The sequence below is a fragment of the Orycteropus afer genome, unplaced genomic scaffold (assembly GCF_000298275.1).
Source record: "Orycteropus afer afer isolate SDZICR_OR568_19922 unplaced genomic scaffold, OryAfe1.0 scaffold00354, whole genome shotgun sequence".
In the NCBI taxonomy this organism is placed as follows: domain Eukaryota; kingdom Metazoa; phylum Chordata; class Mammalia; order Tubulidentata; family Orycteropodidae; genus Orycteropus; species Orycteropus afer.
The window spans coordinates 1,752,983-1,768,158 of NW_006921941.1; the positions used below are offsets into that span (position 1 = coordinate 1,752,983).

Consider the following 15,176-nt stretch of genomic DNA (forward strand, 5'->3'; position numbering starts at 1 on the left):
AAAAAAAAAAAGTGTGTGTTGCCTAAAAAAAGAATAAAGATATGGACTTACATGAAAACAACTCTTATGGTATATTGTTAGGGAAGGTCCAGTACAATGCTTAGGAGGAAAGAAGAAATGAGAATTTGCTTGAAGTGAGAGTGAGAGAAGGGAATCAAAGACCATAAATAATAGAAATTAAATTAAATTTTCAGGAAGAAAATGGAGAGGAGTAGTAGGGTTGGGCAATCCTACTTCCATAGTGATACTGTCTCGGAAACCCAAGGAGGAGTCACTATGTGTCGGGGCTGACTCAACGACAAATAACAGCAACATCAGTAGGGAACTTGAAAATACTTAGCTCATGACAGACTATATAGATGGGATTTTAAAAATATCTGGAATAATGCAAGTAATGAGATTGATCTAGTGGATATATCTAAAAATCTTTATGGAAATATAATTCATGTATCATGAAATCCAATGGTTTAAGTGATTATTTTTTTAATGTATTCACAGATAATGTGCACCCATTACACAGTCAATTTTAGAACATTTTCCTCACCTTGAAAAGAAACCCATATCCTTTAGCTGTTACCTCCCTTTATCTTCAACCTCCCCAAATGCTAATCCATTTTCTGTCTCTATAGACTTGCCTACTGTGGACTTTCATGTGAATAGAATCATATAATATGTGAACTTTTGTGACTGGCTTTTTTCACTTAGCGTATTCTCAAGGTCTAAGTTATAGCATATATTTATATGAAACTTCATTGCATTATGTGCTCAAATAACATTCCATAAAACCACATCTTGTTTCTTCATAAGTTAATGGACATTTGGATTGTTTCTAGTTTATGAATAATGCTATTATAAACATTCATGTACAGTTTTCTTTTGAACATAATTTTTTTTTTTGCAGTGTGTTGCCTCCTTCCCCTCCCAGCCCTAGTAACCAACAAAGAAAGTTTCCTTCCATATATAAACCTTTCCTTGATTTTTTTACAATAATGAACTAATATCTTATTTGTCCTTCTGTGATTGACTTATTTCACTCAGCATAATGTCCTCCAAGTTTATCTAATTTCTGCAGTGTTCTGCAGATTGTACATTATTCTTTAGTGTTGTGTAGTAGTATTCATTTGTGTGTATGTACCACAGTTTGGTTATCCATTCTTCTGTTGATGGATACCTAGATTGTTTCCATCTTTTTGCTCCTATAAAGTGCTGCAGTGAATATAGGTGTGCATATATCTGTTTTTGTCCTGGCTCTCGCTTCTTTAGGATATATACCTAGTAATGTGATTGCTGGATCAAATGGTATTTCTATTTCCAACTTTTCAAGGCATCTCCATACCAATTTCCACAGTGGCTGTGTCGTTTTACAGTCCTACCAGCATTGTATGAGAGTCCCAATCTCTCCACATCCTCGCCAGCATTTGTTCTTTTCTATCCTGTTGAACTTTGCCACTAGTGCACATTAATTTAGGGGCCCTCATTTATGGCATAAATAGACTGACAAGCATAACCCGAAATGCACAAACAGCAAAAGATAAATTAGATGAATGGGACCTTCTAAAAATTAAATTTGTATGTGCTTCAAAAGACTTCTCCAAAGGAGTAAAAAGAGCACCTATGGATTGGGAAAAAATGTTCAGCAACGACATATCTGAAGATATGTTTTACTTCTCTTGCATATATAAGGAGTAGAATTGCTGGTTCATATGGTACCTCTCATTCAGAAGAAGTTCTGGTGGTTCAGCGACTGAAGCATTTGACTGCTAACCAGAAGGTTGATGGTTCAAACCCACCAGCCACTCCACAGAAGGAAGACGGGGCAATCAACTTCTGTAAAGATTTACTGCCTCAGAAACCCAATGGAGTTCGCTATGAGTGTGAATCAACTCAGTAGCAGTGGGTTTGGTTTATGGTAACTCTGTTTAATTATTTGAGGAATTGGCAAAGTGTTTTGCATAGCATTGTACTACTAAACATTCCCATGAAGAATATGAGGGTTCATATTTCTCCACGTTCTCATTGACACTTATTGTTATCTGACGTTTTGATTCTAGAGATCCTAGTAGGTCTGAAGTAGCATTTCAGTGTTTTGTTTTGTTTTGTTTAATAATTATGTTTTCAGTGAAAGTTTACACAGCAGATTAGGTTCTTGTTCAACAATTTCTACACAAATCCTTCAGTGATATTTATTACATTCTTCACAATGCGAGAGCATCCTCATTATTTCCCTTCTGGTTGTCTCATTTCCAATAATCTAGTTTCCCTGCCCCCTTACCATCTTTGTTTTAAAGTACTTGTATGTAGACTGTTTTTATCTCAGATAAATGATTTTTAAAGTAGCATAATACTCACAAGTATTTTCTGTATTTTATGAGCCAGTGTGTCATTTAGCTAATAAGTATAGTTTTGATTTTCATTTCTCTGATGACTAATTATGCCAAGTATCTCTTCATGTAGTTATTTGTGTATCTTCCTTGAAATAATGTCTGTTCAGATCTTTTGCCCATTTTTTAGTTGGGTTGTTTTTATTATTGAATTATCTTTACATCCTTCTCAAAAATTGTTTGACCTGGATGTATAGATTTATTTTTGGACTCTCATTTCTGTTCCATTGATCTACATTATTTTTCCCTGGGCCAGTACTGCGCTGTCTTGATTTTTGTAGTAAGTTTTAAAATGGGGAAGTGTGTGTCTTCACTTTGTTCTTTTTCAGGATTGTTTTGACTACCCTTGCAATTCCATATGAATTTTAGAATCAGCTTGTCAGTTTCTACAAAGAAGTCAACTGGGAATCTGATTGGGATTACATTGAATTTGTAGATCAGTTTGGTAGTATCTCTATCTTAACAATTAAGTCTTCTGATTCATGAACATGAGATGTTCCATTTACTCATTCATTCATTTTTCAATTTATTTCAACAATGTGTTGTAGTTTTCAGAGTGTAAGTTTTACACTTTATTGAAATTGTTGTTGTTGTTGTTGTTATGTGCCGTCTAGTCGGCCCCGACTCATAGCGACCCCTCCTTGGGTTTCCGAGGCAGTATCACTACGGAAGTAGGATTGCCCAACCTTCCTTCCGAGGAGTGGCTGGTGGGTTTGAACCGCCAGCCTTCTGGTTAGCAGTCAAGTGCCTTAGGCACTAGTATTGTAAATGGGATTGTTACCTTAGTTTCATTTTTGGGTTGTTTATTGCTAGTGTATAGAAATATAGTTGATTTTTTTCTGATCAGGATACCTTTTATTTCTTTTTCTTGCCCAGTTGCCCTGGATAAAATATCAAGTGTAAATTTGAGTAGATGTGTTGTGAGTGGACATCCTTATTTTGTTCTTGATCTTAAAAGGAAGGCTTTACCATTCCTTATAATGTTACCCATTTCCATTGAGTTGATACTGACTCATAGTGACCCTATAGGACAGAGTAGAACTGCCCTAAAGAGTATGGAATCAGGCTGCCACATCTTTCTTCCATGGAGTGGCTACTGAATGTGGACCTTTTGATCAGCAACCAGATGCTCAAACACTGTGCCAGCAGAGCTCCTTATTATGATAGATATGTTTATGTATAATGATATTCTATAAATGTTTGATAGAATTCACCAGTAAAACTATCTGAGTCTGAGCTTTTCCTTGTGGGTAATTTTTGGTTACTGATTCAATGTCTTCATTTGTTATAGTTTATTTCTATTTCTGTATTATTTTCTGTTTCTTCTTGAGTCAGTTTCAGTAGGCATGTTTTTCTAGAAATTTGTCCATTTTATCTAAGTTACCTAATTTGTTGGCATCCAATTGTTAATTATATTTCTTTATAATCCGTTTTATTTTTTTCTAGTCATTAGTAATGTTTCCTCTTTCATTTCTGATTCTGCTAATTTGAGTCTACTTTCTTTTTTTCTTAGTCACCCTAGCTAAAGGTTTGTCAGTTTTGATTCCCCCCCCCCCCAAAAAAAAAACAAAACTTTTCACTTCATTGATTTTTCTCTATGGCTTTCATATTCTGTATTCCATTAATTTCTACTGTAATCTTTATTGTTTCCTTCTTTTTGCTTGCTTTAGGTTTAGTTTGCCCATTTATACACTCTTAAGGTAGAAGGATAGATTATTGATTTGATACCTTTCTTCTTTCTTATGTCAATAAATTCTCTAACCTCTTTTATCTGTATCCCATACATTTTGGTATTGTGTCATTTTCACTTACCTCAAAGTGTTTTGTGGTTTCCTTTTTGATTTTTTCTTTTACATATTGGCTACTTAGGAGTGTGTTATTTAATTTCCATATATTCATGACTTCTCCAGATTTTTCCTGCTATTGATTTCTAATTTCATTCCATTGCAGTTAGAAACATAACTTTGTATGATTTCAGTCTGTTAAATTCTTTGAGGTTTGTTATATGGCCGAGAATATGGTTTATCCTGGAGAATGTTTCACGTGCACTGAAAGGACTGTATAATTTTTATTGTCAAGTGGAGAGAAAAATTAAGAAAAGAACTCAGAATGTAGAATAAAATGACAGAGAGACAAGAAGAAATAATACTCAGGACCATTTCAAGAGACCTAGCATTCTTTCTAAAGGAGTATCAGAAAGAGTAAATAAGAAAAGAGAGGGAATTATCAAGGAAATAATACCAGAAAATTTTTTTGACACTGAAAAGAGATGTGAGTCTTCTCATTGAAGGGGCCTGTATGTTCGGCTACTAACCAAAAAGTCAGCAGTTCAAACCTACCCAGTGGTTCCGTGGAAAAAAGATGTGGCAGTCTGCTTCTAGATACATTACAGCCATGGAAACTCTATGAGCGGTTTTACTCTGTCCTACAGGGTCACTATGAGTTGGAACTGACTTGACAGCAATGGTTATGGGTACTTAAAGCTCAGCAGAATAAATAGGGAGAGGTCTACTTTATTATAGATTTTTTTTAAAAAATCTTCCAACAAGAAAACAGAAGTCCTTTATAAGGAAATTTGCATCAGGCTTCTCATCAGCAACAGTAGATACTAGAGAAGAATGAAGCAAGATCTTTAAATTTCTGAACAATAATTTTAAAACTATACCCAGTGAAATAACAAATACAAATAAGTATGTGGGCAGTATTAGTCATTCTTGGAAACGTAAGGATTCAGAAAGCTTACCCTCTGCATGCCCTTTATTAAGAATGTATATGAAGAAATGCTCCAGAAAATGAAGGTGAAAATCAAAAAGAAAAAAAAAAAAAATCCAGAAAATAATAGATCTAACTAAAGTAGAGAAGTGAAGGCAAAACTTAGTATGACAGCTCTGCAGCAAGCTTAGAGTGCAGTGCACTCAGACTGGGGCCGAAGGATAGAGGGAGGCCACCAGGAATAAAACAGAGATTTCTTCTACATATCTCATGTGACTGACACTTTTGAAAAGTTGAAGATAAGATCAAAATAAATTAACATGTAGCCATCTAAGATGCAACTATTGGTCTCTTCCCATCTGGAGCAAAATAGAATGAAGAATATCACCACATCAGTGAAACAGTTAGTCAAAAGACTAATGGACCACAAGAACCACAGCCTCCGCTTGCCTGAAACCAGAACAACTGGATGGTGCCTAGTTGCCACTACTGACCACTCTGATCAGGATCACAATAACAAATTCTGGACAGAGTGGGAGAAAATGTAGAACAAAATTCAAAATCATAAAGTAGGCCAGACTTACTGGTCTTACAGAGAACAGTGAAACCCCTGAGACTATGGCCCTTTTTGTTGTTGTTTTTGTTGTTGTTGTTGTTATGTGCCCTCAAGTCGGACCCAACTCATAGCAACCCCTCCTTGGGTTTCCGAGGCAGTATCACTATGGAAGTAGATTGCCCAACCTTCCTTCCGAGGAGTGGCTGGTGGATTTGAACCACCAGCCTTCTGGTTAGCAGTCAGATACTTTAGGCACTATGCTACCAGAGCTCCCTTAGACATTGTTCAAACCTGGAACTGAACCCACCTGGAGACCACCTTTCCTCCCAACAATCGACAGGCCTATAAAGTGAACAGTAACAGCCATGAAGACATGGGCCCCAGAACAATTAACCATCCAAGACCAAAAGGGCAGCATTTGCCTGAAGAAGAGGTTCAGAAGGCAGGAAGGGGCAAGAAAGATGGCTGAATGGAAACAGGGAACCCATAGAGAAAGTGGAATGAGTGCTATTACATTGAGGAGATTGAAGCTATAATGATATAAAACAAAAATGTATAGAATAAATTGTTGAATGAGAAACTAAACTTTGCTCTGTAAACTTTCACCCCAACCACAATAAAATGTTCATAAATAAATTACACAAGAAATAAAATGGCAACTGGAAACTAAAAAGGGGCAGAAGGGTTGGCCTGGTTAAAATCTGAAGTATCTGATCCATATTATTTTAGGATGATAATAGGCTCTAAGGAAAATAGCTTGAAAGGTATTATCCCCCCAACAATAAACAATGCCAAAAAACAAAAAGCGCTGATGAGGGTGTGGAGAGATTGGGGCTTTCATATACTGCTGGTGAGATTATAAAATAATACAACCACTGTGGAAAATAATTTGATGCTTCCTTAAAAACTTCTAAATAGAGATAGTGTATGATCCAGCAACCCCACTACTAGGCATATATTCTAGAGCAGTAAGAGGCTGTGACACAAATAGATAAATGCATACCCATGTTCAATGCTGCACTGTTCACAGTAGCAAAAAGGTGGAAACAAGTACACAATAATGGATGAGTGGATAAACAAACTATGGTACATTTACACAGTCGATTACAGTCATACCTCTTTATTGTACTTTGCTTTATTGCACTTTATAGATACTGCTCTTTTTTTTTTTTTTTTTTTTACAAATTGAAGGTTTGTGGCAACTCTGTCAGTGCCATTTTTCCAACAGCATGTGCTCACTTTGTGTCTGTGTCACATTTTGGTAATTTTCAAAATACTTCAAACTTTTTGATAATGTTATTGCATAATTAATAGCCAACAATATAGTGTAGACATAACTTTTATATGTACTGGTAAACCAAAAAATTAGTGTAACTCACTTTATTACAGTAGTTACTTTATTGTGATGGTCTGAAACCAAACCTGCAGTATCTCCAAGGTATGCCCGTACTATGCAATGTTAAAGAATCACGATAAATCCACGAACATCTTATTACATAGATGAATCTGGAGGACATTCTGCTGAGTGAAATAAGTCAATCACAAAAGGATAAATATTGTATGAGATCACTACTATTAAAAATCAAGAAATAGTTATTGTGAAAGTTAAGGAAAGGTTTATATATTGGAGGACATTTTCTTTGTTGGTTACCAGGGGTGGGAGGGAAGGGGAGGGAATGCTGTTAGATAGATAGAGATAAATATTGATTTGGGTGAAGAGAAGGGCAATGTACCAAATGTGAGTGACCAATATGGCAGCATTGAGGATGAGAAAGACAGAGAGAGTTACATGGGCAGTACAAACAACAAATCTGAACCCCTTTGCAAATACAATACTGAGTTGTCAATGAAAGCAAACATGGGTATAGGGACGGATAGATGGGTGAACAAGCTAAACAATTATGTATGTCTAAATGGAGAGTGTATCCAAGATCATATACAGGGTTGGCAGACAATGGGCCTCTCAGGGTGCAGAAGAGTATGAAGGGATGGACACTGGGAGGAGATAACTATGGGGAGGAAGTGGGAGGGGAGCTGCTGCATTGTAAATTTTGGTCAATGACATGAGACAAAGTATAAGTGAACTGCTGTATGAAAAGTGAATTTACTCTGTAAATCTTCACCCAAATCCTAATAAAAAAAAAAAAAAATCAAGAAATAGTTTATACATAGAAATATGTTTTGATAGTTACCAGAGATGAGAGGGAGGAAGAGGGAAATAGACATTTATTAATTTGAGTGAAGAGGAAGGCAATGTAAATAAGAGGGAGGTCAACATAACATGACCAAGGCAAAGGAAGAAACTGGGAGGTACACAAGAGTAAAAAGCAATAATGGTAAATACTATTGCATGCACAGTCCTCCAATAACAGTAATAACATGGAGTGATTTATGAATGGCTACATAGCTAAATATGAAAGCTGAACAGGTGTGGAATGGTGTGTGGGAGTGTACTCATGAGTTTAAATAAAACTTTGACAGAGGATATTTCTACATACATATTTGTATGTGCTACAAATATATCCGTGTATGTGTATGCAGAGTATCCAAGGGGCAAAGACACAAACATTTCCTAGCCAGAACCAACACTTTGAGGGACTGAGTCATTGGGCTTAGAGGCTTAGGACTATAGTCTCAGGGCATAACATAGTCCACAAACACAATGTTGTACATCCTACTTTGGTGAGTAGCAACTGGGGTTTTAAAAGCCAGCGAGTAGCCATCTAAAGTACAACAATTGGTCTCCTTATCTGGAGCAAAGAAGAATGAAAAAAATCAAAGACTCAAGGAAACAATTAGTCCACAGCCTCCACCAGCCTGAGACCAGAACAAGATGGTGCCAGGCTACCAGTACCAACTGCTGATCATATTCATGATATAAGGTCCAAAACAGAGTAGAAGAAAAATGTAGGACAAAATTCAAAAAAGTAAAAAAGACCAGAATTACTGGTCTGATAGGGACTGGTAGAACCCTGGAGACTATGGCCCTTAGACTCTTCAAATCTGGAACTTTTCAGCCAAGCAATAGACAGGCCTATAAAGTGAACAGTAACACCTGTGAAGAACATGGTTCATACCAACAGGGCAGCATTTGGCCAAAAACAAAGTTCAGGAGGCAGGAAAGAAGGACGAATGGAAACAGGGAACCTGGGGAAGAAGTGGGAAGAGTGCAGTTTCGTTGAGAAAAATGTTGCATGTCATGAAACAAAATGTTTATATATTGTTTATTGTAAAACTAATGTGCTCTGTAAACTTTCACCCAAAGCACAATAAAAGTTGAAGAAATAAAAAAAGAAAGAAATTACCCAGTAAAGAGAGAGAGTCTGAAGATACAGGAAGGAGATCATAGAGAAAGGAACCAAGACCTTGAAAGGAAGATAAGTTGGGCTCCAGAGCACCAGTGGAGGGACTTTCCTTTAGAGAAAGGAGGAGGGATGATTATACTCCTGTATCTGAAAAGGGAGTAGGTGCAGGTGGACTGGCAGAGGTGGGTAAGGATTCCCCCAGGGCCTTTAAGCGTGACAGTCCCTCTTCTCTGAATGTTCTTCACCTGCCATCTTTCTGGTTTAGCTCTCATTTTTGCTTCACATTTCAGCCTCCTCAGAGAGACCTTTTCTAACTGCTATTCTCACAGCATTTTGTTTTTGCCCTTTGTAGCCCTTAACATAACTTAATTATTTATTTGTTTAATGTGGTAGCTATAGAAGCTAAACAAGTACCTATAGAAACTGAACAAAACCTTTCAGTTCTTAAATGTTGCTAGATAATTATAAAATACTATAGACTCTTGGGTACTTGGGAAAGCAGAGCAAGCCAATCCTATGTATCCCATGGTACTCTGCAGTTGCCATAGAAAATCTTGGAAGATTGAATGAAAACTCAAGTTACCAATAGTCTACAGTGTTTGGTGAAAGGAATTTCATAGTTTATAGGTGGCATTTTATTGCACGTATACCATGTGTTTCTACACATGATTTTGTTGTTGTTATGTGCTGTCAAGTCAGACCCGACTCATAGCGACCCCTCTTTGGGTTTCCGAGGTGGTATCACTATGTAAGTAGATTGTCCAGCCTTTCTTCCGAGAAGTGGCTGGTGGGTTTGAACTGCCATTCTTCTGATTAGCAGTCAATTGTCTTCGGCACTACACTACCAGAGCTCCACACATGACTTAGAACTCCAAGAAAGTATATTAATTCCCTATTAGAGTCACAGTTAGGTGATTGTAAGATGTTATTACATCTAAAAATAACTTTTCTGATGTGATGACTGTCCAAAAGTGAAATGGTTCCCAGGAAAGGAATTTGAAAATGTTCTTAAACATAAAGAGTTGTTTGTTTTTTAATCCCATCCACTTAATTGCTGCTAATGAAAATGATCTGAAGTTTCTTAGCTGCAAATGCAGTTGACAAAAACTATTTCAGAGTTTTACCAGGATTAGATTTAAAAAAGAAAAAAGCAGATAGAGAACACATGTCATAGTTCCCACACAGCAGACAGTAAATACACAGTAGCTGCTATTATGAACTCAAGTGGCTTCTTTGAGGTCACAAAGCCATTCATGGGCAGAGTCCAGCCCCGAACCCCTTAAACTTTTACCGTGCTTTCCAGCTGTCAAGCACAGGACATGAAACTTTTGTGCAGGCCAAGAGTTTTCTGGAAGTTTGTATAAGCTATTCTTTCCTTCAACCTTTGTTGTATATGTAAAGAACTAAGTGTGAATAGTATTCCTAAAGGGAATGCAAACATGTTAAAGATTTTCAGTAATCTATTTTTTCTTTTTCTGCTTTTCAGAATCTAGATGTCATTCAGAATTTGAAAATACTACCCATTCTGTCTTCAGGTCAGCCCAGTTTTACTTTCATCATCCAGTGCACCTACCAAGTGATCAAGATTTTTGTCATGAGTCATTGGGAAGGGGTGTTTTCATGAGGCATTCTTGGAAAGATTTCTTTCAGCATCACCCAGACAAGCATAAAGAACTGTCTTGCCTTTCTCCTCCTTATCAAAGTGTGGACAAAACTAAGATGGATTATACCAGGATAGAGAGCCTCCGCATCAATGTAAATTTGGGAAACAAAGAAGTGATGCATACTGCTAAAAGTCAGCCTAGAGATCACCTGAAATATAACAGAGAAATCACTGATCTGAAAAGGGATTATAAGGTCACCCCGGGGTCAACAACTCAGGGCACTGCGAGTTTGAATGAACTCTGGAACAGGTATCAGGAACAACAGAGACAACAGAAACCTGAGTTTGGTGACAAGAAAGAACTCTCCTTGGTGGAGCGACTTGATCGATTGGCTAAACTTCTTCAGAATCCCATCACACATTCTCTCCAGGCCTCTGAAAGTACACATGATGATAGCAGAGAGGAGCAAGTTGTTCAGGAATGGAACAGTAGACAGCAACAGCAGAAAAACAAACTTCAGAAAAAGAAGAGGTATAAAGGCCTAGAGAAATGCCACAGAAACATGGAAGATCTTAAAAAAGGCGACATACTGTCTACTCATCAAGCTGGGGGACCAAATCAGATTAAATTTGAGCATATTAAATTTAATAAGTATATCCTGAGAAAACAGCCAGGTTTTAATTATTTAAGTAACACTTCTTCATATTCTTGCCCTTCAGAGGAGAGTGAGCTGCTCACAGATACTGCTACCAACATCTTTTCCACCACTACTTCTCCTGTGGAATCAGAGGGTCTGACCCAAACAGATAAAGAGGTGGCCTTGCATGAGAGGAGCAGCTCCATTTCCACCATTGACACTGCCCGATTGATTCAAGCTTTTGGCCATGAAAGAGTATGTTTGTCACCTAGGCAAATTAAATTATATAGCAGTATCACCAACCAACAAAGGAGATGCCTTGAGAAGCGGTGCAAGCTGAGCAAGAAAGCAGTGAACACAGGTCATTTCCATATGACTGCTGAGCACACCAGAAGGAAAAACATCCAGGTACATGGCTACAAATTCCATCTGGCAATGTGACTGCCCTTTTCATGGACTTTTTAGTTAAGCTTTGCACACAGGTGAAAAAAAGCCACTTGCCCTTTCTTCACTATAACATTTATTAACCAACTGGAAAAGAGTGAGAAAGTGTAGTACAGCGCTATTGTGAGTTGTCATTCTTTTCATCAACGCCCATTTTCGAATTACTCTTTGGATGAAGGGCTTTGCTGCTAAATGCTTCAGAATATACAGTATTGCTGGCACAGGGGAGCTTCAAGTTTAAAATGACCTCCATTCTGTACTATAATTGCTTCTTTTTTTTCTTTATTCATTCTTCCCTGTCTTTCAAGAGATATTTGAAATACTTTTAAAACACCTTCATTCATACATATAGCATACAAATAATACAGTTTGATTTTTTAAAAAGTAGATGAAGAAATGAGAGTAATAGAAAATTAAAATGAAACCATGAGTGAGCTACATGATTTAAAAAATAAATGAATTGTGTGATGGAAGGAAAAACAAGTTGAAGCCAAAGGGAAGATAAATATACCTTGTGGATATACTTACTAGAAGTGGACACAAATTGGCTTTGTATTTTCCTGCAGTTAGTGTTGCTAGAAATTTGTGGTCAATTACATGAGGTTGGTGGTTCATACCCACCCAATGGTTCCACAGGAGAAAGACCTGGCAATCTGCTGCCACAAGAGTACAGCCTGGAAAACCTGGGCAATTACTTCTGCTCTCACATGAGGTCGCTATGAGTCAAAACTAACAGCACCTAACAACATGAGTCAGTAATATAAAAAAAATAAATATAAATTTTCAGAAGCATTACAGATATTTCTGGTACTAAAATCTAAGAAGTTTCTCTGTGTCCTTATAAAGAAGGCACTGCATTATAACAGAGAGTCCTCAACAGCAGCCTTACAGTCGTCGTTAAGTGCCATTGAGTTGAATCCAACTCATAGCGACCCCTCCTTGAGTTTCTAAGGTGATATCTCTACAGAAGTAGATTGTCCCATCTTCCTTCTGAGGAGTGCCTGGTGGGTTTGAACCACCAGCCGCCTGCTTAGCAGTCAAGTGCTTTAGGCACTACGCTACCTACAATAGGTTCAGTAATAACCCCCATGAGGCTATTATAACATTTCTCAGTTTCAGAAGTTCAGTAAAAGGCAGTTTTCAGGGGTCAACAAATGCAAACAGTTGCCTTCACCAGTAATAAAATGGAGAGTGCCTATAAATGTCCTCTCCAAAGAAGAATGCTTACAAAATAATCCATTGGAGGGTAGAAAGAAAAATACTAGAATTTCATTTTTCTCCAAGTTAAAATCCATAAAATTGTAAAATTTATAAGAACTGATGGAGCAGTGGTTAAAGCATTGGCTGCTAACCAAAAGTTTGGCAGTTTGAACCCATGGGAGAAATATGAGGCAGTCTGCTTCTGTAAAGATTTACAGCCCTGGTAACCCTATGGAGCTGTTCTGCTCTGTCCTATAGGGTCTATGTGAATTGGGATTTGACTCAGTGGCAGTGGGTAGAGTTTCAAAATTTGTACGTTAGTGTATGTATTATAATATACAAGTACAAAACCAAACTCACTGCCGTCAAGTCGGATCCAACTCATGCAACCGCTCCTTGGGTTTCTGAGAAGGTACCACTACAGAAGTAGATTGCCCAACCTTCCTTCCAAGGAGTGGCTGGTGGGTTTGAACTGCCAGCCTTCTGGTTAGCAGTCAAATGCCTTAGGCACTACGCCACCATAGCTCCCATATACGAGTATAGTAGTAGCAATTTATAAATAAATATCTGTTTTAGCAACTTGTGCTCAAAAATACTTTGTCAATAGGATTACATAGTCAAAAAATTTAGACACAACTGGTCTAGAGGAAAGGAATTAGATGTTTAGACAATTTACCCTAAGTATTATTTCCCATAGTTTAGCTTTGGATGGTTAAATGACAGTGGCAAGTGCCTGGAATGCCCTGGGAGTAGCAGTGATACCTTATTTTGAAGTTGAGGGTCCTTGTTGAAATAGATGCTTAAATAGAAGCATCCACAGATGACCCAGGAAGCATAACATGTAGCATCAGGTTTTTCTTCAGAAGGCAGTGTGTTTAAAGTTTGGCCACTATTAGTTTGTCTCCAGAAATGCTTTAAACCTTCATCTTAGCCATAAAATAAGTCTCAGGAAAGCACCCACATAAAATCTTACTTTGTGCAGTTTAACTTCTGATAATTCTGCAGTATAAATTGGTTGCACTTAATTAAATTGCTGTTTAGGATTGTTAGTTGTAAAACAGTTAAAATTTTAATATGTCTACCTAAATTATCTTCGGTTTAGAAAGTAGTTGAGCCCTAGTCCTTTTTTAGTGAATAATAGCAGAGCCAGTTGTCTATAAAGGCTAATTCCTGGTAATAAAATCATGGCATGCACACATAAGAGAATATTTATACTTCTTTATAGCTAGAGATGGGAATAAGGGGATAGGTGAGTTTATGGAGGGTATGTATTCAGCATCCCCTCAAAGTATCAATTGCTAGGGGCATAATTAACAAAAGAAGAGTACACACTCTGGTTTTCTTCAGTAGGAAAATTAATCATCTGATTCATGGGAAGCAAGACTCCTGAGTTTTGCCGTTGTGTTAAAGCATAAGTTCTTTATAAGCAGCAAGTTTTCAGGAACCACTCTGCATTCTTCATAATGTGCTCTTATTCACATATGAAAATGACATTGTCAGTCATCTTGTAGTAAAATTTGGAAGTGGTGTATTTCTAAGCACAAAAGCATTTAACCCATACCATTAGGTATCCAGGAGGCTTCTCTTAAGTATTGGGTGAAGAGGACAATAGAGATAAGCCTACAGAACTAGTAAAAAATGAATAGAATGAGTTTTAAATGGTACCAGTAGTTACTCAGTCTTGTAGTGGGAAGAGGATCTTGATGCCAAGAGCTGATATAAATTGTTTCAAGAGCTTTGGGAGTTCTGAACCCAGTAAGTGAATACTGAGTTGTTAAGAAAATAAGCAAAACAAAGAATTGTTTTATTCATTGAACACACACTTATTGAATGTTTCCTCTACTATGTACTCAAACCAAACCAAACTAATTGCCATCGAGTGACCCCCATTGGGTTTCCGAGGCGATAAGTCTTTATGGAAGTAGATTGCCTTCCTTCCGTGGAGAAGCTGGTGAGTTTGAACCACCAACCTTCTGGTTAGCAGTCAGATGCCTTAGGCACTGTGCCATCAGAGCTCCTTACTGTGAACTAGGTAGATGGATAAATGAATGATTCCCACTCTCAAGAAACTCACAGTCTAATTGGGGAAACCATACCTTGGGATAGGTTTATAATAAAGGTATGAACAAAGTACTGTGAACACAGGTGAGGAAGCTGTGAATTTATTTTAGCAGGTTGGAGATTGAGGAAGAATTCATAAATGGTTATACTTGAACGTAGACATAAAGGAGCAGGAGCTATGAAAAACGTGGGAGGCTGACAGTCTAGACAAAACCATGTAAACAAAGGCACTGAAATGCTTAGGGTCTCATGAGAAATCTGACACAGCCAAAGTAC

The 15,176-nt window shown here is 37.4% G+C and overlaps 1 protein-coding gene across 1 annotated transcript in view; it reads left to right on the plus strand.

Moving 5' to 3' along the window:
- The window catches only part of ALMS1 (ALMS1 centrosome and basal body associated protein), a 303,819-nt gene that overhangs the window by 221,935 nt on the left and 66,708 nt on the right, over positions 1-15,176 (plus strand). The window contains exon 17 of the mRNA XM_042782512.1: positions 10,441-11,603. Within this exon, the coding sequence (XP_042638446.1) occupies positions 10,441-11,603 (1,163 nt within the window). The remainder of the gene's footprint in view (positions 1-10,440; positions 11,604-15,176) is intronic.